The sequence below is a fragment of the Crassostrea angulata genome, chromosome 7 (assembly GCF_025612915.1).
Source record: "Crassostrea angulata isolate pt1a10 chromosome 7, ASM2561291v2, whole genome shotgun sequence".
NCBI lineage: Eukaryota > Metazoa > Mollusca > Bivalvia > Ostreida > Ostreidae > Magallana > Magallana angulata.
In genome coordinates, this window is record NC_069117.1 from 18,361,902 (window position 1) to 18,388,515 (window position 26,614).

A 26,614-nucleotide genomic window follows, 5' to 3' on the forward strand; every position below is an offset into this window, starting at 1 on the left:
TTCCTCCATTTATGAAACAGTTTATTTCTGCTATACATATGAAAACAAGCAATTATAACAAAAAGAAATGGAGAAAGACATCTGAAAAATAATAGAAACTCTAAGATCACAGACAACCCATCTTTGGCAGACAACAAAATAATTACAGTATAAAAAAATGTCATAGTATGAACTAGTCATTCACATCAAGCCTACCCTCACAGACAATGGCACATCAAGTTAACCTGTGTGTGTGTGAGAGAGAGAGAGATTTAGAGAGATTTTGGTGTGTGTTTATGTGTGTCTGTGTCAATTATACACTAGAGAGCACATCACTTTTGATTTAGGCTACAATCAACTGAAAGATTAAAAAAAAAAGAAGAAAAAAGTAGTCAATTTTTTCTCTATCTTTAGAGTCATGTTTGCAGGATCCAGTAAAAACTGTTGCAATCCCTAACAAACATTTATCCTGCAGTTTACACACCTAATCTGTGGGAATATTAGAACAGAGAAAAATATACTGTAGATTCCTAATTATATGCCAGGAATTATTATCCCTGGAAAATTGCAAGAAGCATATCTTGTGCTTTAATATTTTAGACAGATGTAAAGTAAATGAAACTATGATAAAAATTTGGCATTCACGATTTTATATTCTCACGATTTGATGCTAAAACGATTGAATCGCGGAATTAAGTACTCATATATATTATGGAATCTACAGTATTCAAAGATTACTCAAGTGTCAGTTTTTCAAATTCTTTCAATTGCAGCTCTTACTGCTTTAAAATTTAAATGGTTCTTATTTTATTCAAATGATTTTAAATAAAAAGGTATATAAATGTAATTTGGTTAAAAATTAATTGAACATGAAGCTATGTAGTAATAAATCATGTTATATACCGGTAATGTCATTTTCCATGAACCATTGTTGTTTGTAAATATGGTATATTTTGCAGTGTAATTGAATAACAAATGCAAAATCCATGTCAAAACGAAATACAAAACCCACACAGCTATGCTATGAATTGCACTGTATACTTCAATTAGCAAATACAATTACATATCACTTTATAAATTATATTAAATGCAAATTCACTTGAAGACTATTTAGCAAGTTTACTGAGCATTATTTCTATTGCAACTTACTTAAATAAAGTTTAAAAAAGAACCAAACAAAACAACAACATATTCATACACTACAAATCAAAAATAATAAAACCCAGCAATAATAGATTGTAAACATGGTAATCGTGGAAACTTATTACAAATCTCTGAGAAAAAAGAAGGGGCCATTGAATCCTTGACATGTCCAATAAAATGAATAAAGTGTACATGTACTAACTACAAAGAAAGGCCACAACTTGCAGAATCTTCATCAGAGATCTATATATGACAAGGGCCTAAATTGAAAGCCTAAAATGAATTTAATACTTTGCTTTGAACTTTGATTTACTTATGTTTCAAAAATGTTGATTTAATACAAATACCCTCAAATTGGAAAAAAGACATAAAATGTTAACTTTATTGCAAATTTTTTTTTAAAGACTGCTTATTTTCAACAAGTTTTTTTTTCTTCCAGGAACCATTGAGCGATGGGTTTAAGAAGTAATATATTTTCATAAAAGATTTATTAATCCCCCAAAATTTTGTTTGTCAAAGCTGCACTCTGCATTAACCATTCAACATTTATAATTTCAAAAATGCATACTTTTTTGTTTTATTTTGACTGAATTGCAAAACAAAGTTTCCTTTCCTTCCTGTCCTTTGCTACCAATGAGTGAAAATAAATTAGACAATTTAAATGGATAAAAAAATTAAATCTTAAATCAACTCTTCTGCATCCTATAAAAAAAAACATTTAAGGTACTGCTGTATCACTTGAACTATTGTTGATTTATGGCGGCCAAATTTGACTCTTATTACATATAGTCCTTATCAATGCACTGTAAAATACTTTTAAAACAATTGACTGTGAAATAAGTTTTTAAGAATTTAAGAAAACTTCAATATAAAATCTACATGAAAAAGCTGACACTCTTGGTGTAAATAAACAGTGTATGTAAACTTAACTAAATGAAACTAAACTTAAACTAAATTAAGTAAATGAAACATAAAAACATACTGTGGAATCATTAGAATTCAATATTTGAGATTGTATACAGAAGGATTGACAATCAAAATGAAAAATATCAGGATTTAATATTTGTCTGAAAAAAAAATTGCCATCAGAATGACAACTGCCAGGTTTACCATCCCTCTAAAATCAGTCAATCAATCAATCAGTATCTCCTGCCAATGGTAAACATTTTCAATTTTTACAATTTGACAAAAAAACTGTTACCTAAACAGGTAGAAGTATTATAATATATATATAAATGTTCCATTTTTAAAAATAATTAATTTGGAATGCAGCAAATATCAATCTACAAAAAGAGACATACAAGTATTTGTAAGACAGAAAATATGAACTCTAAAAGACATTACGAGTAGTTTTTTTTTTCCTAATATGTGTTATAAATATATTGCATATAATTATGATAAAATCAATTGGAATGAAACATAAAAAAATACAAGTACATAAATTTAAAATCTTGCAGTCAATGAAATTAACTAAAGTGAATAAAATATGGTGTTTGATTAGTCTTCACTCTCATGAATACCACCAGATATTTATTTTTGAGTTTAAGAATTTTCTGTTCATAAAACACAAACTTTAGGGAATCTATCAACTTGGAGTAATCAAAAGCCTGAGAAAATTCCCAAGAGAAAAGTTATGCAATAATTGTCAATCCTTTGCATGCCATGGATATCGAAAAACACATTGGAAAAGTATCAATTAAGACATGGGTTGAAACTCTGCTAAGTCTTTCAATCAAAATAAATATAATATACATATTGCACAAACATTTACAAAAGTAAATAAAAACACTAAAAATCATGACAATAGATGAACTGCAGATATCTGTTACCAGGTACATCAATTTTTAAAACATCTGTTTATAGGTGTAAACCATATATTAATCACACCTTGTAAAAAAAAAAAAAAAAATAACTTCAACTATATTAAATGAATTTAGATAATAAAAGTATAGTTTTGCCTACTGTATCCATTATTATGAAAATTCACTTATAAGACTGAGGAATATCTGTTTTAACTAATTTACTTTGATTAACTTTGATTCAGAATACACAATGATTCCTTTAAGACTATCACAGAGGGTATCAATAATCTGAAGAAAAAGTGTGTTCACTTCAATGCCATATAATCAATGAAGGCTGAGGTCCTACCAGTAATGCTCCTCCTTGATGACACAAACTAATTTTTCAATTGTAAGGATGATGTATCTAGAATTGCATTAGTAATTTCCTCAACTGTTGGTCTTTTATTCATGCTTTATCTATGCTGACCAGTACCAAACCACATGTTAAGCAAATTTTGAGCAATCTTTTCCAAACTCATCATCAGAAACCTGAGGTCCATCACTAACTGGCATAGGTTTCTGAGGATGGTTCAAAATGTTTGCTGAATACAGACATATAAAAACTACAGAGTATGAGCAAAATTAGGTAGCTAGCTGTGCAAACACAATATCAATATTGGTAAATTAATCTACTAAGATTGTCATCTTACATATGGGAATGAATGTTTGAGATCATTGTGAAGTTATTTGTCCATAAATATTAACACAAATCAAAGCAATGTTGAATGAATGCCTTTAACACTATATTATTACTTTGAGTGTAAGAGAGAGTGTGCATGTTCTAATATTCAAGCAAGAGTATTAAGTCAAATAGAAAATTTTCACTACCATATATCATGCCCTTTTCCAACAACCAAGGATTATTAGGTGTATTGAAAACGAAACCTGGCTTGCACATACAGAATGTAGAGTTAACCCCCTTTATCCTGTCTCTAACAAAAAACTTTCAATTTTATTGATCAATAAATCTATTGAAAATCTGTATAATTGTTCTATGATAATTCCATGAAGTCAATATCCTTCTCTACTGGACCTACTGAATAGAAATGCAATCGACATGCCATCTAGTAATTGACTCAAAAGACTGATCTAGCCTTACAATTTGAAGTTATATCAGGATCAGATGACAATTTTTCAAACAATATGACTGAAATGATACATGGAGCTCCACTTAATATCAAGGTAACATTCCTACGTACTGGCTTGAACTCTTATTGTCCACTCAATGAATCGGCAGATGCACATCAACTTGGACTAACATGTTTATAATGTCAGTACATTAGGTGTCCTTGATGACAAAATATCACGTACAGAAAGCATATATGAATATTTTATGCAGGACCCCAAATATATCTTTGAAAAATTAATACACATATGATTAACTGATCTTATTTTCAATAAAATACCCTTTCAGAATTATGATATACAATATTATGACAAATCAATGTACCGGTATGAATTGTTAGAAAAGTGATAATATTTGCATTATGATTAATTGTTAATGAGTGCACATAATTTACTGACAGATGGTTCAACTATTATTAAAAACTAGAAATATATCAGTATTATAAGTTGGAAAAAAATTTGCTAAAATAGGTATATGCATTCAAATATATGCATAGCATATGACAGTGCATCACACCTTATGAATATTACAGGTAGTGAAAATTACATAATGAACCATATGTGTGAAAACTTAACATGGACTAGCCATGACAACCTGCATGTACTTAAAGACTATTACAGTTTCCATATTACTTAGTTTTTCTCTGTTTTTAGAGATAAACTAACAAATTAAAATTGATATCATATTGTGATTTTGGTTTGTCTGTGGTGCCTTAATGGTCATTCTTTTTGGAATATTTGCATCAATCATAGTACATAAGGGAGACACCTTAGCTCACAGCTTCTCATCAATAAAGTAGCCAGGAATTGAGTTCGACATTCCATTTCAGTATCCCCTTTGCATGAATCATCCATTTACACACACTTGAGTCTTTCATGTATAAACATGTCCAATAAAATAAATCCACATACTTCTGTGTATAAAACAAAAAGAAATCTCTGGTGTTCTCGAAATAATGTGCCTGCTCATTCGTCCAAATGATGATCAAGTACACATGGCTACACATTCACTCACTGTTCACTTGAAAGCTCTTCTTTTTCATTTGTTTTCTCAGATTCTTCATCTGTTTCATAATCTCTGCCCTGAAATAACAGCAACAAAAGTTTATCAATATCCAGAATTTAATACGAGGGAGTTTTGAACAAGAACCAAAGTGTTTTGAAAATACATGTGCATACATACATGTACATGAACCATCAAATGCACTTCCTAAATCAGTAAATGACGTTACAAATCAAAATCAACATTGTTCAGTCATCTGGCACAAAACTGTTCCCTTAATATTTTCATCCGTTTGATTTAATCACTGTAAAAGTAGTTATTCATGCGTAGGGGAAATTTACACTATAGTTACGAGGTAAGCTTAAAACTGTGAAAAATACCCCCGCACTTTATGGTAAAAAACTGAAAATGTTAGTGTGGTAAATCATGCATCCGCATATTGTTTGACCATAGAAAACATGTACTAATAACCACCAGCATATATAACCACTTTAATGTAGTATCCCAGTACATGTTTGTGTCACTTTATAATATAAATTACAAAGATGTAAAATCTGCACCTACTCTCCTCTCTCCCTCGGTGGCAATGTCTGTAGACTGCCTACACAGTCTAGACGGAAGGAATATTACACAAGTAATGGAGCAATATATTCTATGTTATTATTGTAGGGAGTGTGTGAGATTGATGTTAATGGCAACAGCTCCTATAACCATATGATATGATAGATATTGTAGATTGTATTTGGAGATTGTATAATTTACATGTATCTGCTTTGTCATCCCTGTTGACAAATACCGTACAATCAGCATGTAGCATTAAACTGGTAGTTAGTCTCTCATTTACTTCCATCAGTGGATGAAGACACATTGATTTAGATTAATAAAGAATCAGTGGGAAGATAAACAGCTCAAGGTGTGTTCATGTTAAAGGCAGAGTATGTTGGTTGATATACTGAGATCATAAACACCAATACCAGGTCAAAGATAAATTAATGCATTGGTTCTCAGGCACAAAACCTCCAAATAATGGCATTTTATTTCTACCAATATTTTCATTCCAAGATTTGCAAAGGGAAATTACTCAATATTCATATCTTAAGATAAATCTAAACGTTGTACAGGTATGGCATATATTACACTGTAATTTATGATGAAGTATATAAAGATTGTCTAACCTGCTCAATTTTTTCATCCAACATTCTGAAAAAGTCCAGCTGGCTATTTGTTACCCTGAAAAATATTATCAATAATACTCTGTCATTAAAAATGTGATCAATTTCTTCTTGTAAAAAAAATTAAAAAGTATGAAGACATAAGAACTTATCACTACATGGCACCTGCAGAACAAGGCCTTATGAATAATAAAGTAACCAACAGTTTATAAATGAAGCGAAAAATAACTATCAGAAGATGAACTATTAAGAAGAAAGTGAAAAGTATACACACCTGACTTTTTGCTGAGTTATATTTGGCACACCATTATCAAGTTTGGATTTCTTACCATCCTGTTAAAAATAAATTAAAGGTGTCATATTAATACAAATTAGAGATCAATATAACATGTATAAAGCAATTAAAGTTGCAATTAAAATATAGATGCAATAAACTACCCAGTAAAACTAATTACAAGGTCCTGTGTAATTTATGAAAACAAAGCTCAGAACACTCTGAGGTATAATCAATATATCTGGTCTGAACGAAATACACTATACAAGATTATAAATACTCATTCTGATTAAAATCAAACATTACACTAGCTCCTTTATTTTTATGTTCGTGTCAAATAAAGGAGCTAGCGGAAGGTTTGATTTTAATTAGACTGATAAATACTGGGAACATAAGCTACATTTTGCATTAGCCTCAACAAAGTTCTCTTAAGTTTCTCATAAGCAAAAATCAAAATATATAATTTTTTCATTGTATTGCAACATTTACAATGAGGAAGAAATAAATTTCCAAATTTGAACTAAAACCTAAAATAGATATTTTTCCCTATTTCAATAAAATCAATCAATACACCAGCATTTGACCTGATGCCATGGTGCCTGAAAAACATTACATTTAATTTTGTTTGGCCTTACTGGTATTTTATTTAATATTCAATTGCAAGATTCACAATAAGGAAGAAATAAGTTTTCATATTTAAATAAAATCAAAAATAGATTGTTTCCCCCATTTCAATAAAATGAATCAATGCACCAGCATTTGACCTGATGCAGCAGTGCCTGAAAAACAAAACATTACATGTAATTGTTTGGCCTTACTCACAGCTGACCTAAACGAGAAACTGTTGACTTGTTCCTTGAGTGTCCTTGACCTACCTGTCCCTGTGTCACCTTCTGGACCCCGTTAGAGGACAGTGCCCCTGAACCTTTCTGTGGGAGCTTGAACATCCCCGAGTCCTTCCGTTTGTTCGGGGCAGGCTTAGATACTTCATTGTTGTCTTTTGTGTCACCTGAAATAACCATTCATTTCACTATGTATACTAAGTCAAGAAGAGTTTTGGATCATTTACATGTATGTTGGATATCAACCATAAAATCATTCAGGGAATGAAATGAATTTTGTCATTTATTGTCAAACCTATAGTACCAGTAATACAAACAATATCATGATAACTTGGAAAACAAAAATTCAGTTATCTACCGGCCATTTGGATACTCAATATGAAAGTAAACCATTTCCATTTACAGTCACTGACCTATCAATCCATTTATCATTGCTAACCCCCTACCATACCTATATTTCAGGTACCAGGTACCTTCCTATATTTTTACCCCCAATCATGCCTTCATCACAGGTACTTTTGTCTCTGTATACCTTATTTCAAACAAGAGATGTTTGTGAAACACTTATGCCCCCCTCCCTTGGAAACATCCACAGAAAAATTAACGTAAACTTCAAATAACTGGAATTTTTCTACGTCCAAGGGCTATAACTCTGTCGAAAATTGCTCGATTGTACCCAATATCGAACTTGACCTAGATATTATCATGATAAACCTGTATACTAAATTTCATTTCAATATGTTCATCCTCTGCGAAGAAAATGAGCGGAAACTGCAAATAAACTAGAATTTTTCTACGTCCAAGGGCCATAACTCTGTCGAAAATAGCTCGATTGTACCCAATATCGAACTTGACCTAGATATTATCATGATAAACCTGTAAACGAAATTTCAATTCAATATGTTCATCCTCTGCGAAGAAAATGAGCGGAAACTGCAAAAAACTAGAATTTTTCTACATCCAAGGGCCATAACTCTGTCGAAAATTGCTCGATCGTACCCAATATCGAATTTGACCTAGATATTATCATGATAAACCTGTATACCAAATTTCATTTCAATATGTTCATCCTCTGCAAAGAAAATGAGTGGAAACTGTTGGTGGACCAACCGACAGACCGACAGACAGCAGCAAAGCAATATGCCCTCCCTTCTTTGAAGGGGGGCATAATAAATCTATATAACTTGTACCTATTGCCAGTATATATAAACTTTGTCATATCTATATTAAAGGTACAAGTACCTTTGCCAGCTTTTATCCTTCCATCTTATAAAGAGGTATCATTGGTTTCAAGCTAATAAACTTTGGAGGAACAATGGATTTAAAGTAAATTCCCAACAATTCATTAATGCTAGTGATTGTTACCTACACCTGCATACTCTGCGTTGCAAAAATATGGAAGAAGGCAAGGGTGGGTATCACTGGAAGCTTAAAATGTGACGGTCTGATGGAAACAATAGATAATATACCTACCCACTTTGTTCCCTGGGTTGCAGACACACTTGTCATTCTTATTAAGAGACTTCTTCTGCTTGCTCTTTTTGTCTGTCGATTCCCCTTCCTCGCTGGATTTGTGGTTTAAGTGCGGTTTACTCCTACCACATCCCATTTGCAGACACATGGGGATCAGTCATTGGTGAGTCTTCATACACAGGATCCTAGCAAATTACAGTCATGTTTCCACTACAAGATTGAGTAACTCTCTCCACAATCCTGTAAATATGAAATATTTCACAGCAATTAAAAGTCATGATTCCACTAAGAGATTGAGTAACTCTCTCCACAATCCTGTAAATATGAAATATATCAGAGCAATTAACAGTCTAAATTCCAATAAGAGATTAACTCTCTCCACAATCCTGTAAATATGAAATATATCAGAGCAATTAACAGTCTAAATTCCACTAAGAGATTGATGAACTCTCTCCACAATCCAGTAAATATGAAATATATCAGAGCAATTAACAGTCTAAATTCCACTAAGAGATTGATGAACTCTCTCCACAATCCAGTAAATATGAAATATATCAGAGCAATTAACAGTCTAAATTCCACTAAGAGATTGATGAACTCTCTCCACGATCCAGTAAATATGAAATATATCAGAGCTTATCATGTAAGCTGCTACCTTACACTTCTATTCTTGTGTATTGATTTTTAATCCAATATTATTTTATATCTACAAATATCTATACATGTGATAATTGATGTGGTTTCTCTCCCAAGTAAAAGTTTCTAATCTGTGCTATATGATATTTCAAATCTTCATTAAATCATTCCACAGGGATTTTCCACCCCTAAACAATTTTTGTTTTCAAATCCATTAAGTTTTGTGCTAGGGTATATCACACTTTTAAGTAAGGTTTATGAATAGATTATTTTAATATACCTAGGTACCTTTTTCCAATCAAATCTATGAAGATCATTTTGAATTCAGCTATCAAAACTGGTATTTGCATGATCAATATTTTCCAATCAATTTAATTTTTATAATACATTTGTACTTCATGTCTTGAGTCTCCACATCAAAAAGTGCAAGAATAATGAGAGATTACAAACATCAGGTAATAATCTTATTCCTTTCGATAGAGACTGTCCTCAGAATCTTGGAACAGATATAGTAAAATTCATGAATAATTTAAATTGCTCAAAAGTCAAAAAGGACAGTTTTTTTCATGATCTAGCTGTGAATTTTAATCACAAATAGAAATCACCACTGCCCTTGCATACACCTTTAGTCTGAATTTTATGTACTAGATGACAAATAAGATGAGAGGGTAAAAATTTTACCAATTAGAATGTCCAAACAAGAAAAATCCCTTTATATCCCTATGCATAAAATATGCCTTTGAGAAGTCAATACAAGTATATGTACTTTCTTTAACTCCAGTGAGAACAAATAGGCAATCATATTAACGCAAAGAAATGATACCGTCCCACTCAGTACACTTACAGGGCAATGTGAACTGACAACATTATGACATACAAGATACAAATCTCACCAAATACAGAGAGCATTCAGAGAATATTGTCACAATAACCATTAGGAACAAGGCCCCATGCAATATTTATAACAGATTTCTTCCTCCAAGGTCAAGCATCTATATTGATCTCTGTCTGATTCAGCCAACACACAAATGTCTGTTCATAATCGGATACTTTTAGAGAGCACACAAAAAACAAGATTTACTACAAGAATATCATATCTCCTTAGCATCAATATAAAACACAATGGTCTTTACTAAGTATCTACGTAAAACTAAGTCTTAACTAAGTATAGAAAAAGACTAATGTGAAAGCTGAGATATCCAACATGTTTCATAAAGAATAAAATGATGTTACTCAATCATCTTAAAGAGTATTTCTCTGTGCACAGACTATAACATGAAATCATCAAGCAGACACATTATGTAATCAAAGAGAAGACAATCCAATATCAGGCCAATTTTCATCCCCAACTTGGCGTTTTGCTGGAAGAAAATACTGTCAAGATCTTGGTGAATTTAGAGAAACAAAGACCTATTTATTTTCATATCTTATGATAAAAATAGTCCTAACCTTTTAGAGTGTCGTATAAATAACTCATAAAAGGCAGTGTTTCTATTCTTGGAATTGTACTCCAGAAGCGTTATAGGAATAAAGATGAGTCACATTTAATAAACAGATTGATATTTCATCCTTGGCATCTTAAAATTGAGATTCCCTATGAATTAGAGATGGAAAATTTAACCCATTTTTTTTATGCGCTAAAGTAAAAAATAAGTGCAATTCTTGAATGGCTCATTATCAAAAAATTAAATAATTACAAAGTTTTCAGACATTGCCTGTGTGAACATGCATGCACAAAATTTTGTTGATGTTGATGGTTTTGAACACTGTATCTCATTAGCATTTAATTCTCTTTCATATAGCAAAGAATTTTAAAAATTAACATATAAGAATTAAGTCTCAACTAGCTGCTTTTAATAAATGGGTCTCTTTCTGATCTAATTGGCACACATTCTTGTAACATATTTCCCTTACCTGAACCACAAAATACATATGTGTATCATGTTTGTTTTTATAATTTCCATTTTTTAGCAATCATAAAAATGAAAAAATAAAAAGTACCTGGTATGCCAAATATTGGATGGCCAACAGCACACACTTATAAGCAGTTTGAGGCTATACTAGTAAGTTACGCACTTTTTTGGGGTCATTAGACTCGTGAACATTTTTTACGATCATTATCTGCTTCATTTTATTTACAGTACTTCACACTATCCAATAGGTTACAGCAATAAATGATCAATTTCAAAATTACATGGAGATGTGAATATTAAAGAAATGAGCACTTAAGTATCATGGAGAAAAGGCATGCCAAAAGAAACAATCACGTGAATTAAATCTTCTATTGCTCTGGCTCTATTGATCTTTATTACACCTTAACAAGCATCTGCTATTTTCGTACAAAAAAACTAGAGCGAAAAAGATGTGGATGTATGTTCAATATGATGTTATTTAGTAATCTCCTTTTTCAACCCAAGGTAGTAAAAACTCTCAACAGCTAAAACTTTAAGCATATAAAAATCCATGAGATTATAGAAAACCAATGGTTATTCTGAATTGGAAGGTCTGAGTGACCATGCAAGCCAAATTCATAAGAGGAAAATTCTTCAATTTTGAAGTTTTTGTGTGCACAGATCAAAACAGAAGTAATAATCTCTGAAAAAAATGTTGATTATGCAAAGATTACAAGACTTTTTGTACCTTCAAACTCAAAATATTTAACATCATTTGTTAGCTAGGGGCCATGAAAATTTCTCTCACATACTCGCCAATGATCCACATTGACAATTTGCCATTTATTTGTTTTAATCTATTTTATCAAATCTAAATCACCTAGCTAGCTGCCTCAAGGATTTTCATTATAAGAATGAGACAGCTCAATCGAACATAATCTTAAACTTGATGTCCTTGCAGCCCCAAATAACAGCATCATGAGAAGATCATTAAGACTCTTAAATTCACACTCATATGAAAAGCACATCATTTCCTCATTTAAGGGTGTAGATAAGTGAGTGTCAAAGAGGAAAAAAATGACCATAAAAAAACCCAGCTCATCAAGCTTAGACAACTCAATAGTGCTATAATATGTCTTTCATATTTTCTGATCTGGGTGTTACTGAAGCAAGGCCATACTGTAGGAGAGGTTATTGGAAATTGTTTCCTCTATCAAACTGAGCTGTATTTAATTACACTATTGCCCCACTCTTCAGACAGTGGCAGCTATCCTAGGAATGATCTATTCCGCTATTTCAGCCTGTGTACTGTCTGATGGCCCCTCAGTGCACAAATCGATTGGCACATCATCACCCTAATCATAACCAAACATCTTCCCTTCCAAAATCAGAAAATCAAATACTGCTTTTTAGTTTGTCAAATTTGTAAAATGAAATACTACTATAAGTATACTTGATCTTAAAATTACACAAATTCATCAAATTGCTCACACCTTTTCCGCTGATTTGATGACAAAAAATCAAGCTGCTATTGACATTTACAAAAATTTCCAGCATTAAGAGCATGGAAGTGTATCTTAAACCTCTTGGGCAAAAAAGCAATCATTGCTATTATGTTTTACAGCAAAAGAGATATTTCAGATATGACTTCTTACCAATAGCTAGTCTGTACATCAGAATTCAGCATGGAATCACAAAAAACTCTCCCCTTCTCTCTTCCCTTAGCTCCTGAATACACATTATTGCACAATACCCATTACCTGCTTCTCGTTTTCCTGTAACCAAAACAGACCCCCTGTGTCCAAAAGTTTAAAAGCACAAAATATCCTGCAGATGTTAAAGGATGGTCTCTCTTATAATGAGAATTAGACAAGAGCATAGCATTCTATCATTAAATGCCTTTATATCCTGTATGTCAACATGAACCTACCATATTACACTCGAGATCATTTCCCAATTCCATGTTTATTGATCAGGCCATCAGAAGTTCTCTCTCCATAACTATTGAAATATAAGACCACGACTTCCAACTAAATAGCTTTAAAAAAAAATCCAAACAAAATTTCTGTTGACACAAAGTGCCCTTTATGAACGTTACATACATTAGTTCCTATTGCTAGCCATCTTACTGTAAGATACCGGTAAATAATCTTAAATATACATATTATGGACATTATGATAATTGGAGTTAAATGTCTTGGTATCATGCCTTTGAGCATGGGGCAGTCTGACAGTGTACATGAATGGCATACTTCACACCTACTTCCAAACTATCAGGATCAATTATATCAATACAGGTCATTGAAATTTTGTGACGCAATTCATCAATGTTGAGAAAATGCTTTACATGAATTTCTGAGGGTTTTCAATTAAAAGGAACAGTCTTGAAATTTCTATTCACACAAAAAAAAAAGTCAGCAATTTAAATTTTTGCATATTTTTTGGCCATTGTATAAAAACAATAAAAATCAATTGCTCAACATTGAACTAGGGTTCAATTACCAGTATTTGGATTTTTATGTAACAACTGTAGTTAGTTGTCATTGACTTTAAAAGGTGTTTCCAAGTTCAGCTGGCTGAAGCATATATATACGGGAACACATGTATTTTTTTTTATGAAAAAAGAACTCAAAGCAAATTAAAATTGTGTACGAGATCCTTTTCATCGATTCCCTATCTTACGGACCATGTATATTATTACATGTAATAAAAGAACATGTTTATTAAAAATAAACACTGAAGTTGTTTACCGGTAACTCAATATGATTTAATTATCTTTCTTTACAGAGGGTTAATCCACCTTAACATCCATTAGTCAAGACTATTATACTGTTGCATAAAATTAAATCAATGTTTATCAATGCCTAAACAATTTAGCAGTTTTAAAGAAGGAAAATAAAAATACATTGTACTATATCAAAGTAACACTTTTGTTATTATATGGCAGTTTCATACAGTGAGCATTCAAAGAATGTATAGTCCATATATGGTTCCAAATGTACTATGTGTACTATAATTTACAAAGTGCAGTTTTTGAAATCTGTATAGTTGCAAAAAGCAAAACCTAGATGGGAACCAGTAATAAAACAGTGATTTGTATTGCCATTAAAAATTTTTTTAAACCTATACATATGTTTGAAGTTGAATAAAGATTTACCTTCAGACAGCTACTGGTATATACTAACATATATCAGAGTACAATGTACTAGTATGATATTCACATTCAACTCAGTGAAATACAAAACCCCTATAAAATATTTAAACGCACTAATGGTTCTGTAGTGAAAAATATTGAACACTCAGGATTCATCATAAACTTTCGGTAATGAAAACACAAATGTGGTCAATCATGTTCTAATTTAATTACTCCCACTGAAGCTACACTTTAACAGCAATGAAAATAAAACTCAATAGTTTTAGAGTACTGTCACTTTATAGCTTCCTAATTTTCAGTGTAGACCAAACTTCCAGATAGGTTGTGCATTAATTTAATTTGGGTATCAAGACAACAGTTTAAATAGGAGAAGCAAAACCTGAAAGTCTTATGGATAATGGTCCGTTATCAAACCATCTGTGTTTCAAATTTGTGCTTAAATCTAAATCAAATGTTTACATCAATTTCCAGTTTTCCATGTTCTTTCTATTTTACTGGTAAAGCAAATCAAATCACGAGCTCCCATATCGCCACTGACAACAGCTTGTGTCTAACATCATCATAACATTTTCTCTTGGGTTTGTCTCAGTAATCCTAACTTGTAAGTTGATCAGCTAGGAGTTTAAGTTGACTCTCAGATGTCATTAAGCATCACAATGGTTGCATGGCGCAATGACGATATTTTATCATGCTATGGGAATTCTACCACCCCCAACAAATATGGCCCATATTCCTCATTTGTATTTCATAGCAATGTCAATAGCTAAAACAAGAGGCCCATGGACCACATTGCTCACCTGAGCAACAATAGGTATGATAAACTCAGCTAAACAGAGTCATAATTCAAACTATCTTGGCAATGTAATACATGTAGATCATGTATAAGTAAGAGTCCATTTCTTTTGCCCTGGATATTCTTATGTTAATAATCAAGTCCCTTTTCTAAAAGGATGATTTTATAGTCATATCACCTGTTGAGCATCGCAGTTCTCAAAAAGATCCTAAACAATTGTTTATATAAAGGATATAAACCTAAATCAAACTCCGAATCCCTTGTGAGGCCCAAGAATCGTCCAGGGGCCAAAGTCTTAACTAATTGAAAGAATCAGCAATGTGTCAAAATGCTTGCATACGGTAAAACCATACATCATAACATTTCATTTTTTGTGAATAATTAGAATATTTTCCTTTGTTAAATTGGAATCCCAACGTGGCCCCACCCTACCTCAAGATTTTGATTTGAAAGAATTTAAATCTACATTATCTGAGGTTGCTTTCAGTAAATTAACTGGGCAAATGGTTTTTAGAAAAAGATATTTTAAATTTTTTCTATTTATATTCCTACTAGACTTTGACCCGTGCGTGCACGGGTTGACATTGCATATGATATCGGACATTTATATACGAAATACTGAGATACATCCACACACCGTACTGTTGACATTTACATAACCAAGCTTTAGGCCTACCTAATTTCATCTAAAATTTTTATTCATATTAATGAAGAATTCAACACTTTTTCACCAAAGTTTTTTACTCACATCGAATTTACACACCATGTTGACGGAATTTTTCATATTAAATAAACTGATTTAGAGTTATCTCCCATATTTCCTTTGATGAACAGAATATTTGACAAATTTTCAATGAAATTTTACACGTATTTGTAATATCGTTTCTGAGTTGATCCATGCAAATGTGATATTGTGGAAACATAAACTAAAGAGCCTCCTGTGATTTAGCATTAATGTAATGCGCATGCGCAAGATTGTAAAATCCAGAAAATCCAGATGATTTCCAGATTTTTTAAAGGAATTTTCGTTGATTATTAATTAGCGAAGCTTGATTGAGAAAAAATAAAAACAAATCGGTAATCTTCAACTACCAATGATGTTTAAAATATATAAAACAAAATACAGTACGCCTCCGATTTCTCGGTATTAAAGCCCAAAAATTCAAGTCTATTATATTAATATAGTAATATAGATGTAAATTTTTGCATTTTGAAGATTCAATAAATCCTAATTATTTCCCCTTGAAAGAGAGTGTGGCCCTTCATTTTTAACAAACTTGAATCCCCTTTACCCAATGATGCTTTGTGCCAAGTTAAGTTGAAATTGGCCCAGTGGTTCTGTAGAAGAAGTCGAAAAATGAAAAAAGTTTACAGACGGATGGACGGATTGATGGACAGACGGACGCCGGACAAAAAGTGATTAGAAAAGCTCAGGTGAGCTAAAAACTGAAAAAAACTTATTTATTTTAAAACGATTGATAAGCAAGTTCTACAACTTTTATTAATATCTCTCGTTGGCACGGATGTTAGCGCGAGGGGGTCAATGGTGTGGGGAGATGCCGGAGTACCTGGAGAGAACCCATGTGTCCAAGCGGGCGACCGCCATACCCTATCACATACCACCACTTTCGATCACGGGGATCGAACTCGGGTCGCAGCAGACTGACAAGCGATTGCATTGTCCACTACGCTACTTGGACACCATATATAGCTAAAAACTACTGTATAATAGATTAATAAATAGTTCCTATACCAGTACATGTATGGATTAAATAAAAAAGACTTCTGCATAATTTATGGCTCATATATTCTATGCTGCGATAGGATAATTTTCTTTTAATCGACATGCGTGTATTTGTCACAGAATCTAAATAGCAGGTTTTTACAACATGTTGAATTCTTCAATATAAGGTAAGTATATGGTAATTTACATTGTTCATATTTGATCCTCCATAATATAACAGCTCTTTTATCCCTATCTCTGTCTTTACTTGACAAATCTAATTCAGTGACTGTAATTAATATCTATCTGACAGATTTGGTCATCTTCTTGCTAATATCTAATCTGGATGTCATATAATTACATGGAATTAATATTACAATCAATAATGCTGAATAAACGAAAGGACATAATTACCCTGAATCAATTAAGGAAATCCAAGAAGGATAAGCAAAATCCAATATGGTATCTGGAAAGGACATCAGCCAAACAACTTGTGAATGTCGTTTAGCATGCACAGACCTCAAGGCTTCTCAACTAATGATTTTTTTCCCAAAATTGTCTCAGTAATTGCCAGCAATTGTCTGTTCATTATATTACTTCATTTGTACATAGTTGAGACTTATTTGTGTGTGGCATGATTTGAGTAATATATGTAATGGCAGCCCACGTGGGTATCTTTTGACAGCTGCACATGTAAATAGGAAGAAACTTAGGTCCTTATTCAAGTGACCATAGTCGTGAAAGGTACATGTTTGTACAAAAAAAAATTACACATATATAATGCAATTACATCATATAAGATTAAACAAATTTGTTCACAGCAGTTAATTGATAAGATGAAGTCTACTGCGTTCAAACTAAACTTTGTACTTAGATTAATCTTCATGCATGGAATAGTTTATGGACATCAGTAAGAATTCAAGCTTATAAATATTCCAAAAGAAATTTTTTTTTACATTTGATTCCAGCATAAATAGAAAGCTGTGTTCAAAACCACAGGTATATATAAAACCAATGAAAGCCAATTGGATAATCATTATGAAGAATCTGGAAAAACTAAACAAAATCAAACCCTATATATAAGCATTTTACCTTTGCAAGTCAAAGCCTTACAAAGAACCATCAAAATTAATACATGTATCATCAGCAGGCGGAAGTCAGTGATAAACCGAATCGAAGCTTTTGTGATCAATAAAATGTAGTACGATTTCATTACCTTGATTCAAATATAGCTGTTAATAATGACTGAAAACATAAAAATAACCTATTTATATTCCTGTCAACATATTTGATAAGTCAAAGGAAAAGATTAGTATAATTGCCTACTTTTTGTTTAAGGCTCGGATTATAGATAAAAATTAGTACCCTGCTGACTGTACTGTATAGAAAATGAAAGTACTAAAATGTCCCAACTCAGTATCACTATCAGGCATTTTTTTTCAAAAACTGTGCATATATATAATCTCTTGTAACATCACTAAAGTACATATATATATATGGGTGGCCATGCATGCAATCGTAAATAAAGATATCCACACCTTTTCAGGAATCTTCTGCATATTTGTTTTGTTGATTTTTTTTCAAAATTCAAACTTTTACACCTGGCCCCAGGTTCATAAAAGTTATAAGAGCTTAATTTGATCTCAGTATCACTTTTACAAAGGGAATTATATAAAAAGTGAGAGTGAGACCAAAAGTGAGCTTGTATAACTTTTATGGCCTCCGAGTCAGCTTACCTTTTAGGTGACCGACACACAGTTACACAGACATGTTTACACACCTGTACACTATTTACCTGTACATCAAGTTTTATACGTAATTTGTCCAGCAGCTGTGGTAGTCACTTATTGACGAGGATGCCACCATCAACAGTATACAAACACCTAAATTATCAATCCCATAAGCTAAGTCACAACTGGTGCATTACAAATATATACTATGTGATTGAAGGTACATGTACTGATATTTACTTTGCAAGAAGTTAATGTTGGATTAGTGTACAGTCTCAGGTGTTTACTTTTTTTTTTCTTTTGGAAAAAAATTTAATGCAGAATGTGCGGTCTATAATTAAAACAAACACACAAAAAAGTTTTATTCAATACTGAATCTATAAAATAACGAAGTGATAATGAGGTGGGTATTTTTTAGTACATGCATTAAAAATTTAAGTTATTCTTAAATAATTCATAAATGCTAAACTAAAAATATGTATTTATAATCAAATATTTCACCAATGCACTTCAAGTTTTAATTGTATACAAGAGTGCTAATATTTACAGATACATTGTTATTATAGTCATACCAGAAACATTTATGAAATCTATTTTAAAATCCCCATTATTTTTTGTGCTTTAATCAATTTAAGATATTGACAAAAAATCATTGGGAAAATTTAGATTGTGTTCATTACCTTAATCATACGAAATCAGAATACAAAGGAAGGGTGGAATTTTAGAATACAATTAGTAATAAAAATACCAATTATGACCTAACTGAATATCCTTTTTAGCATTTGCAATCATGAATAAGACCCACAAAAAAGAACATTCACCCAACAACATATTTTGTAAAGACATATAGATACTTGTTGTACAATCCTTGCATATAATCATGTTATTATATATATAACTATACTGAAGAAAAGTTATGCCATATATTTATAAACAAGTTAAAATAGTATGCCCCAGTCTGTTCAAGAAAAGAGATTAGTCTAGGGATGGAGGAAACTTTGATTATTAAAATATCATAATCGCATTATGCAGAATTGCAACAGTTAAAATCAATTTAATACGGATAAAAAAGGTAAAAGATCCCCTACTTGAAAAAGCCCTTCTTTTTCATTAGGTTGAAGAATTAAACAGAGCTATTAAAACCAAATAGTCTGAGGGCTAATTCCATCACTCACCTAATGGCCACTCAGCAACAGTGTTCAACTAAAGTAGATAAACTATGATATACTTCATTTATGGATCATTTTTTCTCCTTTTTATAAAAATAAATTAGTACTAAATATTGAGGTCCTTGGGTATCAGTAAATAGGGGAATAGTACAATCCTCATGAATTAATATCTATAGGTCAGGATTCTGTAAAAATAGCAATTGTAATATCGTCATACGTGAAGATTTCCAAACCCTTCAACAAGGGTATGACATTGCACTTACTCTAACAAACAAGAAGATGTAGGAACATGTTGCAGCAGTCATCAACTTCAAAATTCTCACCTTATCAAAGTCAACTTGGGCTGCTTATAAAGCTTAAAACGTTGAAGATCTATAAGTAAAGTGCTAGAATGCAGACTCATGCATAAATCATTCAGTCTAACTCTGCACCCAAGTTTGGCAACTCCATAATATTGATTTGGTTAACATTCGTGAGTCTTGAAGTAACAAATGAGATTTTTATTAACATTGAAACAATAGATCTTAAAACCCCTGTTTGTGTTGCCCATTTTGAAAAAAAAAACCCTTAAATTTCTATTTTGATTGATTTTTTCTTTATTTCACGAATTGCACATACCGGTAAAGGTATGGAAATATAAGCTCAACAATTTTATCAATGTAAGGCCATGCAGCCACAATGTATTAGACAGTAGTATTTCTAATATTTTTTGAGTATGATTTTTTTACTCAATTAAAGTAAACTTCTAAGGTAAACATAAAAATGTCCAAACCTAGCTCTAAAAGCAACTACGTGTGTTTGCTTTTAGCATTTTATTTGTGTAGCAATTACAAATATCAAAGAATCAATCGTTTCCAGCTGCCAAATTTTTCAAATAAAATTATACACTATAAACCGCATTCCAAATACGAGCAACCACTATTAAAGTGCTAGTAACCATTTTCATATATACCTTTTCCAATTTAATTGGCTAATAAAATTGATCAGTACCAATATTTGTTGTGTTCATAATTCACCAGAATTAAAGGACTTAGGCACTGAAATAGCTACGAGTATCTCAGAAGTGAGTTCAGTTGGTGTACTACTGTGAATATATGTAATTTCTTCAGGATTGAGAACCAGAAATCTTCGCATGATGTAAAAATGTAAAAACATACTATCAAACAAAATAATCTTACATCAGAGAGGCGCAGACACAGGGTTAACCCTTCAGACCATTGTTTTTTACTTACAACAGAGGCGAGGGGAACTCCTCAATGAACTTCATACAGATCCTCACTGACTACTGCGTAAATATCTGAATAACATGGCTCTCTGTTGGATATGAATACACAGCTAGGAAAAAACACACAACGAACACCAAAGAAATTGAATTCCATCACTCACTGTTTCATTATGCGCACATTATATCCTCTAAACATGCTAAAATGATATCCCTCAACTTTATACACATGAGTTTCTAAAGCCTTCGGTTCAGCTATAAGGAAGATCAGATATTGGATGCTTTATCAACACAATCAAAGCAGATCTGGTTGGTTTAATATTAGATTCATTTTTGAAAGGCAGATGTAAATACACACACAAAAAGATAAAACAAAACATGAAAATGACTTACTTTACAAAAACATAATCATGTACTATATTCTGACAAATACTTCCTCTCCATGAAGTCCATGCATCAGCAGAGCTAGCCAGTAATAAACACAAAATACAATGTTAAGTAGTCAGATCCTGTTTCGTGGCACAGATATTTTTCCTCTAGTTACTTCAGTAACCACAGGTCCACAACCTATACTTCTCTGTATGTAATATATTGTCCCCTTATTACATAATTTCAAGAACAACGACAATCACACAACTAGAGCACAAGATTCAGTTAAAGATACATGTATCACTTCCAGCAGCAGTCGGATCTACATGTAAGTCAGCGTTATCTACATACACAACTAAAGCTCCTCTTATATCATGCACATAGGTCACTTTCATTAACACCTTTTATACTTACATCATATACGAAATGTAGCTATGCATATGTCTTATAGATATGAGTGGGGTTGCTGTGGAGGAATCAATACAGCATATTTATAAAGGCCACAGAGCGTTTGGGGTTCTTTGAACTGAATACAGCAATGCAAGCAGGCACCTTTAGTTTATAACCCTTATCATGTCCAATTCAGGATATGCCATAAACCACAAGAGCCATTATCTTTAGTGTATATGCAGCTTATAGTACCAAAGGAACCTGCATTGACAGTGTTGATATCACTTTTCCTGGATAGAAAAAAAACCCCATAAAGCTTCAGATAGTAATACCATCCATATCTCTTAAAAGAAGTCTTAAGTTTTTTTTCCAAATGTCAATCTATAGCCTTGTGTATATAGTTTATAACTGAGTTTTCTTATATTTTGCCAACATTTTAGTCTAGTATAGTTGTCTGATGATCTATTGTTAAAATATTGATAAATTTTGAATTGTACGTACTTGATGTTAATGCCCCACCAGCTCATTGATGTAAGCAAAGCCGATTTTATGGCTTGATCAATACCAAGCTGTATGATAAGGAATTAAAACTATGGATCATTCAAGAATTAATATACGTGCATGCAGCTAAAGTAATTATATAGGTGTCAGTGAACTATCTATGGGTGGAAACATCACAAAGGATGACATTGCACTAAAAGTATAAATTGAATAACGGTAGATTCTTCTTTAACTGATTGCATTATAAATACATACCATCAATATTTTATTATATTACAAGTTTTCTTCATGTTGATAGTTAAACATACAGCACAACAATGAGAGCTTGTACAGTAATATTACAAACAATAATTTTCAATGATCAAGTTCTTAACTAAAATAAATTATTGGACGTGCACATTGATCGATTGAAATAACATTATTAAATAGTATGAAATATATATTACACCAATTCATGGAAGTTGAATGAAGTTCTGATCAAATGATGGTCAATGAATTCATGGAATGAATTATATCTGATACAAATAGGATACATCCTCATACATGTATTTCATGCAATCGTTAATCTTGTATCTAGAAGATTCTAACCGCTGTTCTCAATTATAGATTACCCCGGTACAGAAAACTATACATTTTTCAAAAAAAGACAAAAGACATTTATTTTAATTATGAAAGAGTTTTGAAATATCTCTGATTTAGACATTTTCAGTGGTACATAATTTAATCACATTTATTAATATAGTTAATCGATTTATAAAGTCCACAATCTTACATACACCCATTATACATATTTTATATAATATCATACTGATTCACAAGAGAGTCAATCAAAATAAATCCTACATGGATCAATATAAATTCATGATGGCCGATTATGATTCATTTTCTACTTGCATATATGAAATATAAATCATGTATATATATATCAATATTTTTTTTTTTTCACTTTTCAATACTGGATTTCACTGATCCAATGATACCCATATTCATTGCTATTAACACACACATAAAGAAAACTCATCATAAATCAATTCTGTTAAAAGCATAGACAATGAAATGAAAGAATAATATAATATCCATTCCCAAAAAGATGAGAGCATTGACATAAATAATTAAGTATTTAACATCTTCATGGAGCCATGAATATCAGATAAATGCATGCAGAAGCCACATCTTTGAATTAATTATGAATCAGATCATACATGTCACAGAGAAAAAAAGAAAACTGATATGAAGGTAAGCTGAGAAGTTGGTCATCTTTTTAACTACAATTCAATCCTATATACCAACTCCCTTTATCTGGAACCTGCTCTCAAACATTTTTTTATTTTAAAAATTGATCATTAAGAAAATGCATATCGTGCAGATCTAGTGGGGGGGGGGGGGGGGTGTCAAGGGGGTCCGTAACCCCTCCGCCTCAGTGATTCAAATTTCTTTAATTTACAGAGTAAAATTACTGAAAAAATCCCTCATCAAGACACCCCCCCCCCCCCTCAAAATAAAAATTCTGAATCTAAATGCAAATAAGAATACCAGAAAAACCTTTATCAAAAAAACTTTACGGTTATAGTCTTTAATTACATGTCAGCCAGTCATAATATAATCATGATGAACTTTAATCTGAATCAGATGTCAATAAATTAATCTTAACATGCATTGTCATATCCCTTTTTCTGAGTCATATGCAACAAACAGAATATGAGATAAGCTTTTGTAATAAAATATGCTCCTATTATCTTAATTACAGAGGGCGATAACCTAAGGAGAGACAACATCATGCATTTTTAAGCATTAAAATTAACTTTCTTCCAAGCAAAGAATAAAAAAATATATAAAGATACACATATAAACTGTTCATAATTTATGTCATCTGACTCAGGATTCAAGCCGCGAATAAAAAACTATATTTACATCCACTTAGTATAAAATCCTCTATATTTTAGAGACAAGATCTAGTAAATAAGTCATTAATCTTTTTCCATATGTATATATTACTAACATGTGATTAAGTAGAATACATTAATCTTTCCTTAAATTAGCATTCCAATCTGAAGTAATGTAAAACTAACCCTGCAGAAACATAAATGTATACCAGTATTAACTAATAGTCTAATACATTATTGTTATGAACAATTTTTTTTTAAAAAGAGGAATAAATGCGTATACAATTTAATATTTTGTTTTTAATGACGCTTAAAGGAGATAGCGGTATTACCAGGGTATAGTTACCGTTTATGAAAGATTGTTACAGTAGGCAATCTGAATGCATTTCATTACATGGTAATCTGACATGGTAAAAAAAACTCGGTAAGAGTTGTAACTGATTTTCTTCATGTTTTATTTCCTATAGGTAGTATTCACCATTTTATTCTTATGATCAAATGTCACTTTTAGCTCATTGAAAACACAGACTGATATCAAACTTCCAAATGGTTGAAGTACATGTGTGGTAGAGGCAGGTATATGGCATTCCTACTAGCTCTGGCTAGCGGGTTAACCCTTTAGCTCGATCGGTAGAGTGCTGGACTGGCGTGCCAGAGGACATGGGTTCAAACCCCAGCAGAGGCAATAAGTGTCTCTGTTACAATGGCGCCCACGTTGGGACTGGCTGGACATACATACTGAAGCGGATGCGCCCTACGATGGATACGTAACCCAGAGGACCCCAGGACGGACCAGGAGGAACCCCAGGACGGATCAGGAGGAGCCATCAACTGGACCAGGAGGGACCTATCAGGACCAGGACTAAGGATCAACCCCAGGACTAGGACCCCTGTCAAGGACCAGGATCATTCACATTGTGAAGATAGTGACTTCAGTGTTATCCATTGAACCTCTGACAGTCAATTTATTGAACTGCATGTGTTTTTCATTGTTTCAAGATTTGCCAGCACGGTAAGGTAGAATTTTTTGGTGCATGTTACATTTGGCGCCCACTTTGGGACCTGGGTATTCTCTGGCGGGTGAGAGTGATTGTTTCCAGAACTTTGCCCCACAGGCATTGGCACTCCAGGAGAGTCATATTCAATTTCCATAAAAAAAATGACAGATTTTACTCTTTTTTACTCTTCCATGTATATTCAGATGAACAAAAAAGCTAATTACTTTCTTATAATGATCGAGCATTTTAAAAGTAGAGGTTAGTTTGACAAGACACAACTTAACAGAGAGCAGACCCCAACAAAACCTGGGTATGATTTCTGTGCCAGCCCAGGGTCTGCTTCAGGTCTGCTAGGTAGGACCCAGAGCTGATCCAAAGCAAACCCCAGGCTGACACAGAGCAGACCTAGAGGGAACACAGTGAGCATACCCTTATTTCAGAAGCACAACCTGAAAGTGAACATGGGATCGGGTCTAATTGACAAACTTGTCATATGATAATTGACAAAACGCTTTGAACAATCAGAGTGCCGACCAATCAGATCTTTGGTTGAAAACTCAATTGAATCATTGTGTAGGGAAAATGGTCATATACGTTTAATATTGAACCAAAAGCTGACCTAAAGCAAACTTATAGCAGACCCCAGCGGACTCGGTGCAGACACATATTTCTAAAAAGCAGACTGCAATGTCATCTAAACTAGATTCGATCATCTAAACAGAAAAAATTTGACTGACATCTCTTCTGAAGAGATGTCAGTCAAAATTTTTCAGTCTTGGCGAATCCTGCCGAGATTACACCTGATCAGACCCCGAACCTAGTAAAGTTTGCTAAATTGTCACTATGCAGATAATTAAAAAGAATTGTAACATTACTAAATAATATTAGAGATGGGTCATAAATACATGTATCATTTACATTAACTATCATTTCGTACCATACTTTCAAAAATTAGAAAATTGAGCCTGCATATTGTTGCAGCTTAGACTTATCTTTTCACCATAAATTGTATTATCGTATTCAAAACATCTGCATACATCCTTGTACTGGCTGTGAGTCAGACATTGCGCATTATCATATCTGCATTCACAACGTATATTAAAACACCAGGACACATTTGTTTTAAAATTTAAAATCAAAATTCAGATTTTCATATTTCCACTAACCTGTAATTGCAAAGGATGCAATAAGTAAATTCTCCTTTTTCAGTTATTTGTTGGTCTGTAACCACAAACAGCTCAGACGTAAATGAAAATGAAACCAATTATCTCAGTCGTCTGAGCGTTTCTTTCTATGAGAGAA

At 32.4% G+C, this 26,614-nt stretch overlaps 1 protein-coding gene across 5 annotated transcripts; it reads right to left on the reverse strand.

Annotated features, from left to right (window-relative positions):
* On the reverse strand, nucleotides 1-26,590 carry LOC128192268 (uncharacterized). Of its 5 annotated transcripts, none has more exons than XM_052864833.1 (6): nucleotides 26,479-26,590; nucleotides 8,853-9,092; nucleotides 7,413-7,546; nucleotides 6,538-6,596; nucleotides 6,267-6,321; nucleotides 1-5,171 (listed from the first exon to the last, which is right to left on the reverse strand). In XM_052864833.1, the coding sequence occupies exons 2-6, from the start codon at nucleotides 8,998-9,000 to the stop codon at nucleotides 5,100-5,102; spliced, it is 468 nt and encodes a 155-aa protein (XP_052720793.1). In that variant the 5' UTR covers nucleotides 9,001-9,092; nucleotides 26,479-26,590; the 3' UTR covers nucleotides 1-5,099. The 5 variants fall into 5 exon arrangements, with proteins under 5 accessions (XP_052720793.1, XP_052720794.1, XP_052720796.1 ...); XM_052864834.1 differs by lacking the exon at nucleotides 26,479-26,590 and adding an exon at nucleotides 21,565-21,871; XM_052864836.1 differs by lacking the exon at nucleotides 26,479-26,590 and adding an exon at nucleotides 21,182-21,529.
* Between the last annotated feature and the right edge of the window lie 24 nt (nucleotides 26,591-26,614).